General features: G+C 47.0%; 1 protein-coding gene across 3 annotated transcripts in view; it reads right to left on the bottom strand.

Annotated features, from left to right (window-relative positions):
- The window catches only part of ADCY2 (adenylate cyclase 2), a 409143-nt gene extending 389106 nt beyond the window's left edge, over nt 1-20037 (bottom strand). The window contains exon 1 of one of the 3 annotated variants that reach the window (XR_009353703.1): nt 19069-19495. Coding sequence is in view for 1 of the 3 variants with exons in the window: in XM_059173610.1 (XP_059029593.1) it covers nt 19069-19287 (219 nt within the window). In the remaining 2 variants the exon portion in view is untranslated. Of the gene's footprint in view, nt 1-19068; nt 19496-19810 lie in introns of those variants that run through there. The other 2 variants (XM_059173611.1, XM_059173610.1) reach the window with 2 other exon arrangements.
- Nucleotides 20038-22734: the final 2697 nt, after the last annotated feature.

Raw genomic sequence — 22734 nt, 5'->3', positions numbered from 1 at the left:
GATCCCCTAGTGCTTCTAAGAGTCCACAAATGTGTTTTAATGTCTTTTAAAATCAAAACAAAGAAACATAAGCTCTTGGGGCCAAAGGGCACACACCTGTTGATGCTAACGCAGTCGTGAACTATAATTGTGAGTCCATCTTGAGGGAGGAAAGGGACTTCCACGGCTCCTAAGTCACACGCCACGATCCCTGGGAGCCGATGTGGTGTCCCAGGGGCAGGTGCGCAACTGGAAGAGCTGGACCCTGCACGGTGGAGGACCTCTCGCTTCACCCGCATCCCCCAGCCTCCCGGGGGCAAGCCGGGCTCCCAGCTGGCCTGGGGCTTCGGCCCAGCCCTCTGCTGCTCCCGAGGCTGCCGGCCCCAAACACTGCCCAACCCGAGCCCACGGGAGAGTCCGGCTCTTCTGAAAGAGGGCAGCCAGCAGCTGAGTCTGCATTTGCCTTTGGAACTCAAACTCCAAACAAGTTTTCATAAGGACTTCTCCACAAAATAGCATCTTTTATAGGGCATCAAGAAAAAAAAAAACAGTAGAGCATTCATTAAAGAGTGTATAAGCTTACGAGCCACAATCCTTCCCAGTCTTGCTGCTGGCATCATCTGTCTCCCCCGACCAGGGGAAGTAAATGAAATGCGGGAAGGCCTACCGTGCCTGCACCACAAGCTTCCTTCCCTGCCCTGGTCCACTCCCAGCGGACAGGACCACGGACAAAGCCACAGAGGCACACCCCGTGGCTGTTTTCTTCGGAGCTACTTCAGTTTCCAAAATTTGTAGCATAAAACAAACAGCATAGCTTAAAATAAAATGAACTAAAACATTAAAAACACTGTCAATCTCAATGAAATCTGTTTATGCAGCCCAACCCCACCTCCCTTGGTGGAAACAAAACTTCACCATACAACACAAACTACATGAAACATATGAAAATGCCTTTATTAGTAGTACTCAAATGCCTTTAAAACATGCTTTAAATAGAAAAAAAAAATTCTCCATATGACACAAACTAAGTGAAATGTAGAAAAATGCCCTTATGGCTACTAAAATGTATTCAAATGCCTTTAAAAATGTTTTTAAAAAATACCTTACAATGCAAACTAAATGAAATGTATGAAAATGCCTTTTCATCGCTTCTCGGCCTTTTGGCTAAGATCAAGTGAAAATGCCTTTTCATAGGGAGATCGTGAGCATGGCATCATCTATGTAATGATAACAGGTCCCTCTTGCTTGTTCCCTGGGAACATCTTATCCTTTCCTTTTCAATGCATTTTCTAGTAATTTTGGAGGGCTTCTAATTGCGAGGCCTATTAAGTACCCATAGCTTTCATGTGTTCTGTGACAGCTCTTTGGTTTCTTAGAGGCTTTTCCATAGAGCAACAGATTATATTTTCATTCTTTTCTATGTGCATTTTTTTCTTTTTCTCTTCTTCCTTTCTTTTTTTTTTTTTTTGTTAATCAGTACTACTTTTCATTTATATGGTAAAGGCCAGTCTCGTGCAAAACACTGCTTTTCTATTAAAAAATACTTTGAAGTCCAACGGACTGAAGGTAGGTCCCATCTCCACTTACTTCCGTGTGACTCGGGTTGAGCACTGAGCTTCCCTAAACCTGTCTCTTCATGTAAAAAGCAACATGGATACCACAAGGCTAGTGGGCACTGGGTACATACAGGTGTACCAAAAACAACAGAAATTATTACCATGAGGGCCATCATGGCCTTTTTTCCTTCAAATCTCAATACTTTCTCACCAAGGCTGGTCTGACCGTTCATTATTGGAATGGTGCCCATTTTGCACTCTAAATCATCATTGATCACCACAAATCATTTTGAAGGTTTGTCACAGGGCAAAAATAAATGAGCTTTTAGCTGTGATAGACATTTGACTAAAGATACATACTTTCATTCATTCATATATAATATATGTATGTGTGTGATATAATAGAAAATGTATTTTTCATTCTTTTCCACATATAGAGTCCTACTCCATTTTATCATGAGGTATGAAAGGAATAAACAAAAATTCTGATTAAATATTTCTATAAAATTGTGGTGAAATATATCAAAGACCTCAATAAATGGAGAGATACTTCATGCTCATGGACAGGAAGATAGTATGGTCAAGATATAAATTCTTTCCAAATTAGTCTGTAGAGTCAATGCAATCCCAATTAAAACCTCAGCAAGTTATTTTGTAGATATCGACACATGGATTCTAAAGCTTACACGGGGAGACAAAGCACCCAGAACAGCAAACAATATGGAAGAACAAGAAAAAATTTGGAGCACTGACCCTACTGGACTTTGAATTTTGCTATAAAACTACAGTAATCAAGACAGGGATGGTCCTGGCAGAAGAACAGACCAATAGATCAACAGAATAAAACAGACCCACATAAATGCAGTCAAATGACATCTAGCAAAAGGAAGCAGACCTTAGGCCATAATTCTGTCTGCACTTAACAAGTCCCTTATGCAGCTGTGGAAGATACATCTTTCTAAGCAGGTGCAGACTGGTTTTTCTTACACATATCTATAATTTTTTGTTTATTTTAAAAATATGGTCTTGACCATATTTACTTATTCTCAGTTCCTATTACACAGGCCAGCATTTTCACTCACATTTTAAGAATATGGATAAAAACATGAAATAAGTGTGTTTTACATAAGAAATGGTTCCCATGGGGCATCAAACTTTAAAGAACTCTCCTTTCTACAACTAGACTCCAAATAATATTCCTAAAGGGACTGCTAGTTTCTACAAGTGGTAGACAAGATCTCCAACTCACTTCCCTACCCATCCCCATAAAAAAACAAAAAACAAAACAGAGAAACAGAAAATATGAGTGCTAAACCCTTAGCAGGGGTAGGTATGTAGACAGGAAGTCTATACCACAAAAGCCAGGGGCAGCCGGGAGGAATGAGAACCAGCCTTGCCCTGTAGACAACAGGTGCCCAGGAGATGCCAAAGCTGAGAACCTCAGCAGTGTGTAGATCTACAGGACAGCGAGTGTGGACAAAGGGAGCCAGAGTAAACCTCAGCTGGGGTACATCCCAGCTATCTTGGAAAGAGCAGCTAACTATTCTTAGGCAAAAGCTTTCCCACTTAGAATCACAGTATTCCAAGCAATTAAAATCAGTCAACATCTTTAAAAAAATTCGCCAAAAATGATCAGTCACCAAGAACGAGTGTCCAAGGAAATAAAAAATGGTTTAGATTCTCAGGGACTGTAGACCCTGAAAGTGACAGCCAGAGAATACCAAATAGCTGTATTTGACACATTTAAAGGAATAAAGGACGTACTTTCAAGGATGCTCATACAACAGAAATCGATCAGGTACAAACACATAGAAAATGGAACCTGTAAAGCTGATCAATATAATCATGTCAATAAAAGTTCAACCACTGAAAAAAATAGAGACAGAAAACAGAAAAAAGCAAGGGTTAAAAAGAAAATCAGTGAACTAGAAGATTCAACCAAAGAGTTTATTTACAATGCAACAAAAGAATATACATATTTCTTTATAATATGTAAGAGATAAAAATTATAAAAAGCCTAAGACACAGAGAATAGAATAAGATGAATAAGAAGGTATTAACATGTCTGATTGGAGTTCCCAAGTTGACAAAATGAAGAGACTTGAAGACATAAAATATCTAAAGACAGATCACTTGAGGATGTCTAGTACTAATTAGCACTAATGAAAAACCAACTCCAGCCAGGTAAGCAAAAAGAAATACATACATATATCTATGATGGTAAAAATGCAAAATATTAGAGATAAAAGAAAAAATCCTGAGTGGATAAAGAGAAAGGAAGGACTGCCCACAAAGAAGAACAGTTCACATGAGAGCAGAAATTTCAACAGTGCAAGGCAGTGAAGACAAATTATTGAAGGAAAAAAACAGTCAACCTTATATCACCAAGAAAACGTGTGCTTTTTTTGGTAATAAGAGCAAAAATGCAAACATTTTTTAAAAATTATTTTTAAAACAGGATCTACCATTGAGAAACCTGCTTTAAAAGAACTTCTAAAAAATTATATAATCCTAAAAGGACTGTATGAATTGGAAGAAGGCGGTGAACAAATATAATGGTAAATACATTGGCACAACCAAACATACACTGTCTATCTGAAATTATAATAATGAATGTCTAACTTCCAGGCTTAAAAAGACAAGTGAAATATGCATTAAGTAAAAACTAAAAACTTCAAGGGTAAAGATAAAATGATAAAATGCTCAATTCCAAGGCAATGAAAATAACTTTAAGCATCTATGAACTCATAAAATGGTCTCAAAATATATAAAGCAAAAATGTACAGACCTAGGGGGAGAAGTAAATTAATTTTACCGAGAGCAGATTTCATCATCTCCATCCAGGTATTGATCGGTCAAGCAAACAAAAGTAAAAACAAACAAAATTAAGAAGATGCAAAATATTTGAATGTAATAATTAATAAATGACCTATTGGTAAATAAGGAATTCCACACTCATCCTTAGGAAGAATAATATCTCATGTGCACATGGAATATTTATGAAAACTTGCAAAAAGTGTCAAAGAAGAGGTATCACAGAGACCCATGTTCCATGATCACAATTTTAAATTAGCAGTTTGTAACAAAAACATAAGTTAAAAATAATCACATATTTGTAACACAAAAAGCGTAACTCTAAACTGGGGGTGGGGGGGAGGAATGGAAGAGGAATCTGTACCAGATCTAGAAGGTGGAAATGAAGCAAGTCCTCACCGAAAGTCTTCAAAGTCGGACAGGATGACGGGCAGCCACAGAGGGCCAAGCAAGGCTTCAGCTTGTCCTCAATGCCCCACCTCATACTCTCCTGCTCCTCTGCCCAACTTCTAGCCACTGGGGAACAGTGGTCCAGCAGACACGCAGCCGCAGAAGCACAGTGGTAGCAGTTACACAGAAGTATTGGTTTCCCAGAAACATCTCCATCGAGTTCCTCCATCTTGGTCACCTACGGTGACTAGCCAAGTTTGGCTTCACAGATTTCCCTGAAAGAACCCGCTTCTCCATCCAAACTAGTCCTTTACTAAGAATTCTCCGTGATTCTACAGATACTCTCCTTTTGAGAAACAGTTGCTGACTCATTACCAACCTCAAAAGGGACTGAACACTGATCATGGACCATCACCAAGTCTCCCCGCAGTCCAACCTGCTCATGTGTATGGAACTGTCTGGTGACCCCCTAGCCATGAAGTGGACGTGCACAGCAGCACCCCACCAGCAGACGGAGGGGGGCTGCATGAGCTAGGGCTCAGGTAGACTCTGACGGCACAAGTAAGCTGTAGGAGCAAACGTCACCGGTTCGCATCGGCACTGGTATGGCCACACCACCTGCCCTGTCCCCCTCAAGCTACATCTACATCCTCATGCAGAGCTCCCTATGACCTGCTGCCTGAGGAAATACAAATGCAGGTCTGGGTGATGCCTGGTTCTGCAGAATACACTGAGGGCCACCCAAAAGAAGACAACGGAAGCACTGTAACTCCAAGCCCCTTAAGTGTGCCACCCTCTGGAGGACCAGCCAGCCAGCCATGGCGGGTCGATTACAACTGATGGATGGCACAGACATTTATTTTCACTTCAACTGAACCTACTTTGGACACGGGTTTGCTTTCCTGTCCGTAATGCTTCCACCCAAAGCACCATCTATGGACTTTCCCCATGAGCTCTCCACTCGCAAGGTATTTCACAGAGCATGGCTTCTGACAGAAACATTCATTTACAGCAAATGATGCATGACGATGAGCTTATGCTCTTGGAATTCACTGACCTAACCCTGCTCCTCATCGCCCTAAAGCAGCTTCCTTCATGGAAGGAGAGAATGAGCTTCTAAAGACTCAGTGAGGGTACCAGCCTAGGGGCGACACCAGGTAGGCTTGAAGATACCCCCTGGGACAAAAGAGATGCTTGGGAACAGCCACCAAGGCAAGACATGGACTCTGCCACCGCCAGGATCCACACAGGTCTGGGAATCGGGGAGTGGAAGCAGGAGTGGCCGTCCACTCCTGTAAACTCCCATTCTCAATCCTATAATTGTAGGTTGTTCCAGTTTTGAGGGCTTAGTTGCGAAAGGAGGACAGCCTCCACCAGGGAACTCAATAATGTCTCCATTAAATTGGACACAGAGATTGCTATCTGGCCGCTCTAAGCGACTAATGTCACTGAACCAGTGGGTAGAGAAGAGCTTTTAGTACGGCCGGGTGACTGATGGACACTACCAAGACAAACTGGGCTGCTCGAGCACAATGCGGGCAGGGAAGGCCAGAGCATGACAGAATGGACGTTGTAGTGTTTCTCGTCTGCTCCCGTATCCAGTGATAAAAGTTCTCGGACATGTCTCACAAGTACAGTCTATATGCAAAGTACCAGGTGAAGCAACTGTTTACACCCCACCTGCCAAGGAAATGGAATCAGATAAGGTGCTTGCACAGGGCAAAGGGAATACGGAATGGGCAGCAGGAGGACGTTAGAATACGAGCCACATCCCCGTGATCAGCTGGAGAACATGGCAGGAGCCATGACTATTTCTTCCTTGGGCTGGTATGAATGTATTTGCATGTGCATGTGTCTGTGTGCATGTGTGTGTGCATATCATGCAATTCTTCTTCTGCTGCTGCTTTTGCTATAACATGAGATGCACGAGTACTGTATGAGTAGCTTCTATACTCAAGTCTGGAAGAAAAGGGATGTTTAAAAGACACAGTCCTTAGATGAGAAACGAACATCACTAGAGTGGACAAAGTGGCCCTCTGCATCCTCTTTTAGGGAGATGGCTGGCCTGTTTTCCATTGCACAGAGAAGAGTTGTATCACGTTAGGTGGAAGCGTGATCCTGCTGCTGCCTTCTCTATCCAGAAGTAAAACAGAGTTCACAGCGGTGTACATGGTGCCCAGGACACAAGCAGTCGACTATGTTGGATCATTCTATCATCACATTGACTAAAGCTACTTCCCAGCATCCCCCTTCCCTGGATGCTCCTAGACAGGCGCTGGCATCGGGGGTGCTCGCCTGAGATGTGGGAGGTGGAAGCAAAGCAGCCCCCAGGAAGGGTAGCCTGCTGGTCACAGATGGTCGGAGATACACGAGGAAGAGCCTGGGGGACCCCAGCCTGCCCTGACTCTCCAGGGATCTGTGTGCAGCCCAGACCTGGGCCCTCACCAGGCACTGGGCTACGGGCTCGCACAGGTGGGTGCCACACAAGGGTAACCGCTCTCGGGAACCCCCCCAGGAGGCCTTCTCGGGTGGACGCAGGCGCTCAGGTCCTCAGCTCTCCTTGCGCGACTCTGCTAGTTCCTAATGCTCCCTGCGGGCGACCAGCTTTCCACTGAAACAAGCAGGCTGGAAGGAAGGAACTCTGCATATCCGCCTTCAGAAGCTACAACAACAAAACAAGCACAAAGGACAGCAACAAAAGCAGCCCAGAGAGAGCAAAGGAAGGTGGGATGGTGGAGAGCTTCGGAAACACCCGCTACTGCCTCCTTGCAGGTTCCTCCTGGGAAGCGCTTTCTGACCTCCTCGGAAGTTCGAAGTAACCATGCTTTGGCCAATGAAACACCAGCAGAATTCCGGGGGTGCCCCCTGGCCGGGCCATGGAAATGCCGGTGTGAGGCCACACCGCACGGCCCTTTCTGTGGCGCAATGATTAACAAAAGTGCTTGTCGTGAGAAGGACGCCTGCAGCCCCAGCTCCCTGGGGCTGAGCAGAAGCTGAGTTGAGCAGAAGCTCCCTCCTGGCCAGGATGTGTGCACAAGAAATAATCCTCTGGTGTGTTGGGCCAAAGTTGGGGTTTGTAAGCCCATCAAAGCCTATAACATCTTCACTGACAACAAAAAAATTAGTGCATGACAAAACCTAATGTGACGGCTTTGACTGCGGCCAGCCGGCGGGAGAGGCAAGGACACTGTCACCAGAGACTGAAAAATGGCAACCAAGTTAGCAAAGGCCCAACACGGGTTTCTCATTTCTCTTGGAAGGCAAGCGATGCCCTAACAGAATTCTAAGTCTAGAGCAGGGCTCAGTGAACTGTCTTCGTAAGGAGCTAGGTCATCAGTACTTGAGGCTTAATTTTGGTCGCGTGGTCTCAGTCTCACCATTTAACTCTGTGGCCGGACCAGAGACATGGCCACAGAAAGGTGTTTCCACGGCCTGGAAATGATGGCCAGGCTATACTGAATAAAACGTCATTGGAAAAAAATAGGCAGTGTGTCCGATCTCGTCCCTGGCCAATGTGTGTAGACCGCTACTCCGGACGAGGTCATTGAACAAAATGTGACCAGTGTGTGTTCGCTGCTGTTGGCCGCATGTGTTCACGCAGCACAGCACACACACGAGATCAGAAAAGGAGAAAAACCTCCTCCTGCTTAGAAGGAGGAATGAAGCGGAAGCAACACAGTCCAGAACTGTACAGCTCTGCGAGGCCGTGAGAGGGAAGTGATTCAGCCTGGGTTCCAGGGTGAGAGAGGATGAAAACGCAGCCTCGTGGGGAGACCACGCCCACTGCTGAACAGCGGACGGACGGAGGGTCTCCGAGTACAGCCCAGTGAAGAGTGCGGTGCCAGGAAATCTCCTCAACTAGACAGAACGCCACATGGAAGAGAGGACCAGAGAGTGTGTCACTCAAACAGGGTCTGGGCAGGTGCCAGCTGAGAAAGGGCAAGGGTGTGGGAGGGAGAGAAATGGGTTGAGAAGGCAGAGGAACAGCAAATCTAGCAAGCGTGTCTTGGAAAGAAGGACGATGGCCGCGGACAGACACCTGGATGCACACGCCTGAAATGACACAGATGAGAAGCTGATACCCCTGGAGAGATGTGTGTTTCCAGAAGAAATACCAGCCTGCCCTACGACTGCTCTAGGCTTCCAGGAAGTTCTGGGTTCTCTGTCTCTGACAGGCAATGGGCAGAGGCAATTGCTCAGTCCCCAGGTGGGGAAGATTCCCAGATGGGTTCAAGGGCATGATCAACAGGGAAGGTTCAGAGGTCAGAGAAAACAGCACACAAGGGGACGATTTCCAGGACAAGAGTCTGGGTCTAATGAAGAATCAGTTCTCAGCCCCCGGGGTCAGGGACCCTGGAACCGCCTGTCTGGAGACTCAGTGTCCCCTGTGTCATCTTTCTTCGGCGGATCAGCAAGGACAGGGCACGGCTCTCGGAAAGGTTAAGACAGAACAGACATATGATGACATTAAGAAAGGTAAAAAAGAAAGCAACAATGTTATAAATAAAAACCAAAGACAGAATATATGTAAATGAGAACAGTATTATCAATGCATACCATTAAATTTGGCAATTTGGATGAAAAACAAAAATTCCTAGAAGTATCTTATTGAAACTGACTCAAGAAATAGAATTAGAAATACTGAACAATCCGTTTAATATCAACAATACCGAAATGGAAGTTTTTAACTCTCCTTACAGAGAAAGCAAGAAGCCCAAGTAGTTTCCCAGCAAACTCTATCAACTCTTTCCAATGTGCCCAAAACTCTTAAACTCTTACAGAAAACTGAAAAAGAAGACATGGTTCCTGATTTATTTTATAAGGCTATCAAAACTTTTAAAAAAATGAAACAGTTTGGGGCGCCTGGGTGGCTCAGTGGGTTAAAGCCTCTGCCTTCGGCTCAGGTCATGATCTCAGGGTCCTGGGATGGAGCCCCGCACCGGGCTCTCTGCTCAGCAGGGAGCCTGCTTCCTCCTCTTTCTCTGCCTGCCTCTCTGCCTACTTGTGATCTCTCTCTCTCTGTCAAATAAATAAATAAAATGTTTTTTAAAAAATGATAGTTTGATGAAGGAATATTCCAAACTCACTTCACAAAAAAATGTATTTGCAAAACCCTTAATTGAAATGTTAGCACATCCCATCCAAAATTTTATGAGATGTCATGAAAATGTGGTTTGCCTCAGGAACGTAAAAATTGTTAAATACTAGAAAATCTATAACTATTATTCATTACATAGAAGGATTAAAAAACAACTTAAAAAGCATATACAATCACTTCAATTTAGTAAATTCAGCACCCAATCACATTTAAACTTTTTGTGTAAAATGTATCAAAAGGAAATCTCAAAGGAGATCTACAAAACCATTATTATCCTAAATAAACTATGAAGAGACTCTCTTTAAAATTAGGAAGAAGGCAAGGATACTCATGATCACCAATTCTGTCAATATAATTTTAGAGTTCTTAGCCCACAAAATAATATAAGAAATAGAAACTTACGGTCTTTGTACTAGGAAAAAGAAAATAAAACTCTCGTTACTTCAGGTGATATGATTATCTACACAGGAAACATGAATGTACATTTCACTTATAAAAAGCATAAGATAGCAAGTTGCAGAATGACATATATAAACTGTAAAACTTCACTAAAACACATAGATGAATAGGGAGATGCTCCATTGTTCATGGGCAGAAAAATTTAACATCATAAAATATCGATTCTAATTAGTGAATCAATAGATTCAATATGACACTAACAAAATCCCAGTTGAGTTTTTCCCTCGGAGATTGACAAATGATGACTATAAAGTTTGTAGAGAAGAAAAAAGGTCAAGAGTAACCAGGAAACATTTGAGGGAGCTGAATGTTACTTGCCCTGCTTAATCTAAAGACGGGTTATAAAGCTTTAGTAATTATAGAGGTGTGTGTGTGTGTGTGTGTGTGTGTACACACGCAATACTCGGGGATAAAAACAAACAAAAATTAACCAATGGAACAAAAGAGAACACATAACAAATCACTCATATATGGAAATTTGATATATGACAAATGTGGGGAAATAGCTAAATGCAGTTAATAAAATTCATTCACCTTAAGGAGAAAAATGTAAATGATCCCATCACTACCTCACACCATACACATGCAGTAATATATATAATATGTATTTGTATGTACATATGCATGTATGTATATGATAAAATGAACAAAAAAAAACCCAACAGAATGACGACAAAAAGTACAATATGAAGGCTGCTTCTGAGGCAGACAAGGGAACGGGACAGGAGGCAACATACGGACTAAACTATGTTACTGGACATATTTTAGTTTGGACTGGGTTCATGGGTGTTTATTTTAACATAAATAAATAAGGAATCCAGAGAGAGACTGATGAGAATCCTGCTTAAAAAACAAAGAACAGGGGCACCTGGGTGGCTCACTGGGTTAAAGCCTCTGCCTTCAGCTCGGGTCATGATCCCAGGGTCCTGGAATCGAGCCCCGCATCAGGCTCTCTGCTGAATGGGGAGCCTGCTTCCTCCTCTCTCTCTCTCTCTGCCTGCCTCTCTGCCTACTTGTCTGTCAAATAAATTAATAAAATCTAAAAAAAGAAAAAAATCAAAGAACAATCAAATTGGTCAAATCCCGTTTTGTATACCTAACATTCAATTCTGATGAACATGGCTATTGTATGCTTGACTTAACTGCAAGCCACTGACGGGAAAGGATTAGACATCTGATCCACCAAACGTCTGAAACTCTTACCTCTTTTGTTAGTATTCACCTGATTCCTTTATTCTCTGAATATGTAAGTAACATCATTATTGGTTCTAGTAGTGAACTAGTCTGAAATGTTTCCTTTATAATGTCCGCAGATCGTTAGCAGCTTGAAATCTCACTGTGCCCCTTATTTTTTATACAGCTTTACAAAATAATAATACAGACATTTAAAACACACACAAGGATAATTCGGTCTTGGGGGGTGGGAACGGAGAAATAAGAGACAGAGCCTTGGAGCTCTGGCTTTTTGTAGCTGCAGTAAAGGACATTATGGGAATGGGTAGGAGACCTCTGCGGTCAACAGCCGGTCCCAAAAGCGCTGATCCACGACCTCCCCACCAGCAACCTCCTGCAGGTGGTGACCACAGAGATTTGATTCATTCATAGGATTCTCTCAGGCAATGACCGTCTTGAGAAATCCCAGGACTTTCACTGTTCTAAAAAGAAGCTATTGTACTTTATGTCTGCATGCTTCAAATACAGTAAATTATTCATTGAATATGTTTTAATTGTGTTAATAATTGACAATTCCCATTCCTAGCACCAAGTTTTTTAAAAGTGATGTGGTTCAATTCTAAGATACAAGGGGCCTTCCGTAACCGTAAGAGCATCGACCTAGGTCCATACTCTAATTCTATCTTGGACCATACCATTGTTCCAGAGACCTGGGCAAAGTTAGAAAACCAGTTGGCTTTTGCTCACAATGCCTTCTCAGGTCATGGTTCCCATTACTGCTTCCGTCACTCTCTCCCCTGAGTATGGCTTCTAGGGTCAGAAGTGTAAGCCCAAGTAAAAGGTAGGAACAACAACAACAAAATTATTTACAGGGCTGCCAGCAATGGCTAGACTCAGGAAGTTTTTTTCAGAACGTCTCCTCTTTCCCTTCCTTATGGTTTTTTTTTTTTTTTTAAATCATATCCTTATACAAAGAGGGCAAAGAAGCAACATTATCCACCCCTCAATTTAGTCAAAATACAAAACACCTGAGCTGACCCAACAATCCTTTTCTCTCCTCCTAAATGCACCTGGGGGTTGCAAGCCAGAATTCCTAGGGGTGTGTCAATTTCCTGGTTTAAAACCAAGAAATCACATTGTAAATATCTAATTATTCTTGGTAATTTTATATACCATTACCCAAAGCTAACAAAATTGGGAAACATGAGGGCAGCAGGTGAATGTGGCATGAGTTTTAGCACTAGAAAATTAAAAAAAAAAAAAAAAAAAAACAACTTGTGTCAAATTGTGACTTTTAATTAAACTGTGCTTCTCCATCTATGGTTAGTAATTCAAAGTTTATGCACAACGTTTCTCAGATTGTTAGAAACACATGCCGTGCTCCTTCAAACCCAGATTGAAGAATCCTAGTCTTCATGTGGTTTTCAGCCAGAACTACATCTAAGGAGACCTCAACAAGGAAAACCATCTGTGGTACAAAGATACTGACAACGGTGACCTACACTGGCTTTGGGTGCATGTGCGCCTGGCAATGTGCTCAACGTTCAAAGGATCCAACCTTCTCAACCCTCTCAACGCCCCCAGAGCTCCCAAACCTGCCTGTGCTCCTCGTACTGTCTCCTGGATAAAGCATCTGAGCCTGCAGCAGGTAAATTAATCTGTCAGGAACACACACTATGTGCCAGAGCAGACCCCAATCCAGGTCCATCAGCAGAGTTCTGCACTGGGAACCTGTAGGCTGCGCGATGGCAACAGCAGCTGCGAAGGAAACCAGACCCACCCCATAAATTCCACATCCACTCACCACGCGCCTCGGCCACGGCTAGTGCCTCGTTAAGATGGGGGGCTCTCGGGGGGCCCGGAAAGAACTAACAGCGAGTGGAGGAGAGAAGTCAAGCTCACAAGACTATTCTGGACGTCCGATGACGGTAAAGCGGTGGTGAGATGATGTCACAGTGTTCTAGCACTTGCGGGCGTCAGAGGCAGAAACCCGCAGGGGTGGGAACGTGCAGCAAAGGCGAGACTGTTGAAGCTCAAGACGGAGAAGCTGAGTAAGCACTCAGGGAGGAAGAGGTCTCTGTGGGGGGGGGGGGGGGCACCACAGGGACACTGTGGAGCTGGAGGGGGTCAGGGGCAGGTGCTCTCAGCCCCTGACATCCAGGCTCAGAGGTTATCCTGGGGAGGGAGACAGGAATGGAAGGATGACATCAGTGCATCGGAAATGAGCCACTTCTGGCGGGAGCACTACCCAGGGGGCCACCAGTCCCAGAGCTGGCCCAGGAGGCGCTCGGTAAATGGCAGTGAAGGAGAGGGAGGGAAGTCCAACGAACGGTGCCTGCTGATGCCGCTCTCGAGTTCTAGAAAGGACGAGCGGATCATTCACAGACACCCAGTGTGAACTCTACCACCAGCCATTACTGATCAAACATATCAAAGTGATATAATCCCGCCATCAGATACCTTTAACAGAGTAACAGATCCGCGCTAACAGTATTATTACCTCTCAAATAGAGTAACGTAAAAATATCAGGAAGAATCCGTAGATTTCACACGTGGATCAATCGGGAATGATTTTACGCGCCACAGGATTTATGCCAGTGACTTCTCAGACATCAAAGCATGGCCACAGACAAATCCTCCGCTTAATGGGAAAGACGCTGGGAATATTCAGCATAATGAAAATAAATGACACCCACCTCACTGAGCTCCTCATCAGGAAGCATCTCTACCGAGATTTAACACGAAAGCAGAAAAGCGGTGACGTGTATGTAACGCCATCACACAGAATGATGGCTGAGGACACTCACCTCAGGATGATCTCCCAATGGGGAAACTGCTCTCGTGCCGGGTCGGGGGCTGGGAATTCCAGATCTGCACCCATGTCCAGTACAGCTCCCAATGAAAACTCAAGCGCCTTACATCCAGCCAGAGCACTGCACCTGGGAGACCTTGAAGAAAGGACCTCACTTCTCTGGGTCTCGCTCGGTGTCCTCATCTAGAATGAGCGCCCTCCCAGCTTGAAGGCTGTGTGACATGTTCCTTCACAGCAATGATAAAAATGCAAGAAAAAAAGACCCGCTAGGGGCAGCAGCTCCTGGGGGTACGTTCCGCGCCAGGCATAACCCTTAAGTGCTTCACATGGACTGATTTGGACCACTGCCTAAGAAGGCAGGTACCATTCTATTTTACATACAAGGAAACGGAGGCACAGAGAGTTAAACAATTTGCCAAAGATCACAGACAGGGAAAGGGACAAAGCTAAAGGGTCAATGGAGATAGACGCTCTCAACCATTACCCTCTCTGCCTTTTTAAAGGGAGAAGACTAGGTACCATGCAGATGTTTAATTATGCATTTTAATACCCCAAGGAGGCTTCCAGAGCCTTTCTTGTTAGCCATCTAAATGGCAACCACCGTTCCTGCAGAAAATTACAGTTTTTCCCTTATCTTTTGTTTAAACAACAGTTAAATCATAACTAAAATGACTTGTGAATTACTGGTTGCAATTACAAACACCTGCCATGTAAGATTTTCCTGCATGCACAGAAATCCGCCAGAAGGTGTATCTTTAGCTACCTCTATTCCCATTCCTAAGAACAGGCACTACTTCCCATGCATCCCCAGAATTATGAGACTAGAGGAAGTATGCACAGAATTTCCTGCACCTCTCAAGGAGGATCCCAGAACATTCCATTGCCTTCTCTAGCCCTCACCCTCCAAGGAAAGGGTGAAGGATTGAGTTTGTCCCTACGGATGTCCTTCCACCCACTGGGGGCGCTGAAATATTGTCTGGAAAGATAAAACCGATTTCCCTGTACAATGACTGGGTTTGTTTGTTTTGGAAGGATTAAAATTCTTTTTCCATGTATAGCCAAAAGAAACACTGATATATCTGTTCCTAGAAAAAACACCCAATGCTAGAAAATCGATTTGGAATGACAAGCACTTATGGTTATTGTTTGAAAGACCTACCTCACCAAATCATGTAAAAGCAAGAAAGGAGATCATATTCCCAGTTCAAATCATGCATTTACATATTTAATCAAAGTACATATGTTTCTATAGATTGCAATATCATACTCAAGCCAAAAAAAATCTATTTTATTGCAATATCTGACTATTTAAAATTTATGAGAGTAAAAGTTTTCCATTCCAGTTGAAATATTAACTATTTCTAATCATAAATTTTACCTAAAACAAATCTGGTCAGAGGCAGCTTGTATTTTGACAAACTGAAAAATTCATGTCAATTTCCTAACAATGGCAGGCTAATTTTGAGAAAAGCATGCTGATTTTGGACATAATAAATGAGACAGGACTTAATTCTGATGGATGGTTTCCATGCACTTAGCAATGAGAATCAGTCCTGAAAAATGAAGTGAGCTCCTAAGACTTAGAACTTAAAGTCTGGTTTCATTAGTTCCAAGTTTATGATGCCAGGTGTCAAGTCTTTTTTGCCCATCATGCCCTGTACTATCATTAAAATGTCCATGAAAAGCAAGAGAAAATATTTTTCATATTATTAAACAAAATGTTAAAATTCAAGACATCCTATCAGGTGTCCTGTTTATTTCACGTCTAGATATTTCCTGACAAATATGGGATTAAAGCTATTGAATAGCTTTAAAAAAAAAAAACAACTAATTAATAGCTTTTTATGTAGAAAACACTTAAGTGAGATAAAGTTTCAATTCAGAATTTATTTTGATACTATAATAAAAATACTTCAAGAACTACTTTAAGTTCAAGACTAACTGATAGAGATTCATGGACTCATCCTACATAGAAATGAAGGGAATGGGTTTGTGAATAATGTCAGTTAGGGAGACAGTAAGTCAAGACAAAACTTACTGCTTTCTTTTTGAACAGCTGTATCAAAGCACTTCATACAAAGGCAATTACATACAGCAGAACATCACTATGTACTTGGACGATGCCGAGACCATTTTGTGATCCAAATGTTCTAGGAGAGGACGGATGAGCGTTAAGATTGCCAGACTTTTTCTACTATAAGAACTGGTGGAAGTCTATTAGAAACCAAAATCAGGCAGATTCGTGGGAAAGAAGAAATCTGTCCAAGATTTCTGGCAGCAGAAATAGATCCGCCGAGCTCCTGAATTACATCAGAGCCCAGCTATTCTAGTAAAGTGCTCGAAGGTGGAACCCTGGCCCGGCCCCAATCGACTATTTCCATCTTCCCGAGGTAGCCCAGCTCTGGTCGGCCTGAGACATGAGCTCACCCCACTCAGTGAGAACACAGCTCTACCTGTGCACACCACCCCATCTTTCAATACTCCATCTTTGACTGTGTGAATGGAGAGTATTTTTCGGACAGTAGAACTGCTGTTTATGATATTACTGAAAGCAAGAGAGAAATGAGCTGTCCAGAGCTCAGAACTGTCCCAGTCCTTCCCAACATCCAGTATCCGAGGAAAGTGTTCTCAACCTCCCACTGGGCCCTGCAGTCCCAGGTCCCACCTGAAGGGAGACTCTACACCAGCCCCAGGCATACTCCCCGATTCTGGAACATTTCTGCATAGCTCTTCACCTCAAAAGATGGACCCAGCAGTCAGTCTGTGGACCAGGTACAACAAGAGTCCATTCTGTGGCCTCTGGCCATCCTTCTGGGCTACGGCCACGCCTCGGGGAGTGCCGCCCCGGTGCTTGAAACAGTCTAGCTGGATGCCAACACAGTGTGGGAAATTCTGATTTCTCAAGAAAAAGTAAAGAGATCTGGATAAACTTTTACAAGGATACCACTCAGTACTTGACACCCCGTGAAGCGGAACATAAAAGAATTGTATAAGGAAAGACAAATCCAAAGCTCGAAACAAATCAGAGAAGGGTGCTCTGGCTGGAGTACTCGGAACCCCAGACAGACCTCTTCGAGAACATCGCCATCAGCACAGCTGAAGAAGTTAGAGATCTGTATCACAGAAAATAAAGTGGTGTGTGTCCGGGAGATGCGAACTTCGCCCTTGTCTTTAAATATATTAATGGTGCTATAAATAGGCCGTCACCTGCTCCTCCTTTTCCATTTGGAAGAGAACAAGCTAGAACGGTTTGAATTACAGATTCAACAGAATCACAAGCAGCAATGTCCTGGGAGAACAGATTTCCAGGGGAAAACTGACATGTTTTCTTCCCTGCAAGCACAGAAATGAAAAGAAGATGCTTTTAGAGACCGAGTTTCCAGTCTTAAAAGTGGTGGAGATCAAGATGCCATTCCAGGGAGCATTCGAGGCTAATTACAAGGGTGTGAGGACTGCCTTGAAATCACACCCAGAAAACAGGATCCAGGGGTGCTCTCTGCTTTATAGGTAAAGCCTATAAACCACGTGTTAAGAACCAGTTCTCGGTCTGTGGCATCCTCATCTCCTACCTTCTACTCTTTATTCTCACTGAACGCCATCCGAAGACAGCACTTCTAGAGTAGTGTGTGTGGGGGGGGGGGGGGACTTTTTTACTTTTTAAAGAACCCTATGATGATAACAAGTTTTCCCATGCATAATAATTGCGCACCATCTGGCTCAGGATATCAGAAACAAACTGCCAAACACGAAGGACAGCTATTTGCCAGACCCGGTGAAACACAAACCGACAACCACTTCTTTGCTCGGTGGACACGACTACAGGTGCATGCTTAGAGTCTAAGCTTAAAAACTATCACTCAGTAGAGACATCCCCAGATCAACCGATGACCAAAAATACTTCACTGGAGAAGCGACGCCTGGCACAGGCAGCGCATACATAATCATCACCACAGGCGGTGCAAAAGTTTGCCCCGCACAACCAGAACGGTCGGTAACAGGAAGTTTACCGCCATCTACAGATTTTCCCTCTCCGCCCAAGGGAGCGAGCCAAGGATTCCTGCTCGAAAAATATCAATTGGCAAAACTGGCATCAGCTGTTGAGTTGCATTAGGCTCCCAGTGATGAAAGCCACTTTAATAGCCCGCACAAAACAGTAAACACGATGAACTACCCCTCTAGAAACGGGAAATCAGGGGTCCGTCAGTGCTTGCTACCTACAGATGGGGGCTCACAACAGGTCAACACCCCATCTCCTTCGGGCTATGGCAAGAAAGACACACGGGCTGCAAGGCAAAGGTGTATAATAATATCCCTTTTTTTTCTTCTTCTTCTTCTTTTTTTTTTTTCCATTTCCCTCGCCATTAACCACCTTCAGAAGGCAGCTCCGGAGAGTTCCCGAACCATCTAAACTAAACCGCCCGCTCCGGGCCGTGCAGGGGCCTCGAGAAGCAGCCCGCTGGGCGCTCCGGGGGCAGATGCTGCGGGCAGCGGCGCCGGGAGGTCGGCGCGGCGGGCTCGGCCAGCGGGGGCGCGGGGCCGGGGCAGGCACACGCCCCGGCCGTCCACCTGGGGAGCACCCCGGCAACTTTATTTTGGGCAGAACCTTCCGGGGAAACTTTTCTCTCGCCCGCAGCCCAGGCGAGCCGGGCCGGCCGCGGGCGGGCAGGGAAGGCCGGGAGCCGCGGGCCGAGGCGCCAGCCCCCGGCGGGACGCGGCTCGCCGGGCTGGGTCCCTGCGGTGTCGGGACCCGGGAGGCGCGGGGCAGGTCGCGCGGGGAGGCCACTCACCAGCCGGAGCGCGAAGAAGACGGCGAGCAGGGCGAGGCAGGCGCCCATGACGATGAGCAGCAGGAAGACGATGAGCGGGTGCTGCTGGCTCATGCAGTAGTAGGACTCGTAGAGCCAGTCCCGGGACCGCTGCAGCCCGTCGCCGCCGCCCGCCGCCGCCGCCGCCGCCTCGGCGCGGTCCCGCAGGTAGCGGCGGCGCCGCATCGCCTCCCGCCACATCGGGCCGGCTCGCGGGGCGCCCGGCCGGGGCTGCGCCGCCCGCGTCCCACCCCCGCGCCGCCTCGGCCGGCCGGGCTGCCGCGCTCGGAGCTGCGCGCAGGGGCCTCCGGCGCGGGCGGAGCTCGGCGCCCCGGGCTGGGCGCGCTGACGCGCGGGCGGGGGCCGGGCGGCGGCCTCAGGGGCTGCTCCCGGCGCCGCCGCTGCCGCCGGCGCGCGGGAGGGGGCGGGTGCGACCGGGGCCCTCGGCCCGCCTCTCCCCCACCGCGCGGCGCGCAGCCCGGCCTCCGCCCACCGCCGCCGCCCCCCGACGGCCCGGCCACGCGCTGGGGGGCGGCCCGCGGCCGCGGAGGGGAGGGGTGCGGGGAGCAGGGGGCGGGGGTGGGCGCCGGCCGCGCCCCAGCCCGGACGTCCCCTCCTTCCGCCCTCCCACGCTCAGCCTCGGCGTGGCCCACCTCCTCGCCACTGGCGGAGCGCGGCCTGGGGTTCCCGCTGCCTGCCCCCCCGCAACGCACACATGTCCCACCTCGCTCCGAGGCTGCGGGGGCGCCTAACCTCCTCTCCACGAGCTCGGAGCGCGGCGGGAGGGGGGCCGCGGCCTCCCAAGGGCTGCGGGAGGGGGTGCACCCGCACTCCCCGGCGCTAGCTCGGCGCGCGGCGGGAGGGGACTCCCCCCGCTCTAGTGCCCCCTACCCAGAGGACAGCAGGAACTTCCTCCTTTTCACCATCTGGGAGCGCCGAGGAGGGGTTCTCCTCCCCTCCCCCCTGAGCGGGTCGGGGTTCCCCCCCTTCCTGCTCTTGGCACAGCGCGGGTGGGGTGCCCACGCTCCTCCCACTCCCACTGAGGGCAGGGGACTTCTCGGGGGGGGGGGGGGGCCAAGAGGCGCTGGGGCGCCAGGAGTCCGCTTAGCCGAGAAGTGCCCCAAATGCGCAATGGAGGAGCGAGGCGGGGATGCCTGAGGGCTGTACCCCGCCACGTCCTTGGGTAGGCGGCTTCACTTGCAACCGACACAGTCAGCTTGTCACACTTTGGGATGTCCAGAGGGCCAAGGTGTTGCTTACTGGAGGTTCAGGGGGCGCCCTCTAGCCCGCACGGTCCCGCCGAGCCCCTTCTGCCTGGCGGGGATGGCAGCGAGGGCGCGCCCGGGTTGCTGGGTGCTGGCGCGGGCGGGGTCCGCTCGGAGATCGCACCCTCCTTGGGGACAACCACCTTGGCAGGCAGAGACAGCGCTGGAGCCACGTGGGGGCAGACGCGGGCAAGGACGGTGTCCCTTCCCCACACGCCTGAGAGTCACGACCTCTGTCCCTCGCCCTGAAGGATGGAGGAGCGCTTCGGCTTTCCCCCAAAGGAGGGAAACCTCCGCCCTTCTGGAGGTTTCCTCCTATTCTAGTGTTGTCCCGCGCAAAGACCCGCATATCCCACTTCTTTCAAAGCCTAAGGATCCCGAGGCAGGGCGACCCTCCTCTCTCACGCCGCCGAACACAGCCCGGGGGCTCGTCCCTAAGCACTCGTGGTCCCCTCCGGTAGACCCTACCTGGCACCGCCAACCTCAGAAACCTTCCCGAACTGCCCCGCTGCCCGCCCGGGCTCTCCTGTCCCCTGCGCCAGCGGGGGCGTGCGAGCTGGGTGGGACCCGGCACCGCAGTACCCAGACCCCGCTGGAAGGGGGAGCAGGAGCCGCGGGAGGCGGGGGGCGGTTAGCAGCAGTTAATGCCTGCTCTGCCCCGGGGGGCCAGCGAAAGGCTCAGCTCTCCACCGGCCGCGGGAGGGCTGGGCTGGGCTGAGCTGGGAATGGGGGCCCGGAGAAGGGCGGCGAACAGAGGCTGGGCTCAGGGGCACGTCCCGAACGCCGCTCCTGAGCCTGGGGTCCTGCCCTACCACGCTTCACCTGGTCCCTGGCCTTTCCTCCTCCCGGAGACCCCGAGAAGACAAGTGAAGGAGACAATGGGTGGAGAAAGTCTCCCCTGAATGTCTCCTGTTTGCGTCACCAGCTGATGATATGCTCCCGCCCCGGGGGGAGAACGAAACTCTGTTCTAGGTCGGGTTAGTTGTCTATCTCCTGCACCTCCGCTCTCAAACCACCCCTATCGTAGACTGCAACCCGGGGAATGCCAAGTTGAGCCTTTGGGGCGACCCCAAACCCGCCCACGGGGCTTGGTTCTTTCTTTTGGACCGGGAATGTTAGGTTTGCGGTGGTCCTGAGAGCAAGTTGCAGTGAGGGCATTGATGGACTAGACTTAAAATGGCCAGACCGGGATCTCTCCTAAGGACAGGCGGTCCAGGGGCAGGCTAGGCAGTTTGTGCCGTGGGGATCCTGTTTTCCTCTCTCTGGGCCCCAGGTCTTTCCCAGTTGGGCAGAGCTGTGCATTCCCAGTCTTTGGTGCTGAAGCAACATACTAATTAGCCCTCCTCCCTCCAATGCTTGCTGCTGCTTCTCCGCTTGTATTGATAAACATCTTCCTTCACTCACTCAAGGAAGAAGAAGTAAATAATCTGTCATTTAGATTTATGGGCAAAAAGAACTGAAAGACTGTGAGAGAAAAGTAAATGTTTAATTATTTTCTTTTTCTTTCTAGTGTGGGAGTGGGGTATTTTTAACTCCCAGTGTCTATACCACGTATATATGCTCCATATGGTAAAGGGGGTTGTTACAAGATTTTTAGGGGATTTTGTTAAATCCAATGGTAAAATATAATCAGAGAGACTGCAATGGACTGAATTTTGCACTTTGACCCTTCTGACATTTTTTATCATATTTTTTTTCATTAATTTATTCAAGACACATTTATTTTTGTGCCTACCATGTGCCAGATGTCCAGAGAGGGGAATAAAAATAGTAAATTAATAAATTTTTAGAAAAACGGACTGGGCCCTCCTGGGACTCTTCTAGGAATTCCCAATGTGCCTTGAAAAGTAGGACTACAAAATACAAAACACGATTAAAAATCAACATGCATCCCCTGCTCCTCCGTCCAATTTAAATTTTATCATCATAGACAAAGGTCATGGAAGGAATTGAATGTGAAAACTGGGCTATGCCAGACTTCCCGGAGATTTTTTTGTTTTGTTTTAGTTTTGATGCATATTTTTATTGGGATCTCTGTCAGTACTTTATGTTTGAGACAAAATGAAATGTGAACCGATGTGTTATTATAGCTGTTCTCTAGGTGTTTTAGAATATACTGCACCAACTATGCTTTTTTAAAAGTCCACAACAGTTTGTACTTTGAAAGAAAAGAAGAAAACAAAGTAATAACGGAGGGATGACGTGGCATGAAAAATGCTCTTTAGCACAAAGCCTGAAGTATAGGTTTTTGCACCAAAGGGACCCCAGGGCGTCCGCAGGTTCATTTCCTATCTTTGGACAACAGGGCTGCTACACCAAGGGTAGGGTATGGTGAGGAAAGAGGTCCTCCCGTAATTTAACTCCATTTCAATGCATTTGTGAC

The sequence above is a fragment of the Mustela lutreola genome, chromosome 5, assembly GCF_030435805.1.
Source record: "Mustela lutreola isolate mMusLut2 chromosome 5, mMusLut2.pri, whole genome shotgun sequence".
Taxonomy (NCBI): Eukaryota; Metazoa; Chordata; class Mammalia; order Carnivora; family Mustelidae; genus Mustela; species Mustela lutreola.
The sequence above is the reverse complement of the archived record's forward strand: the minus strand, read 5'-3'. Positions and strand labels throughout refer to the sequence as shown.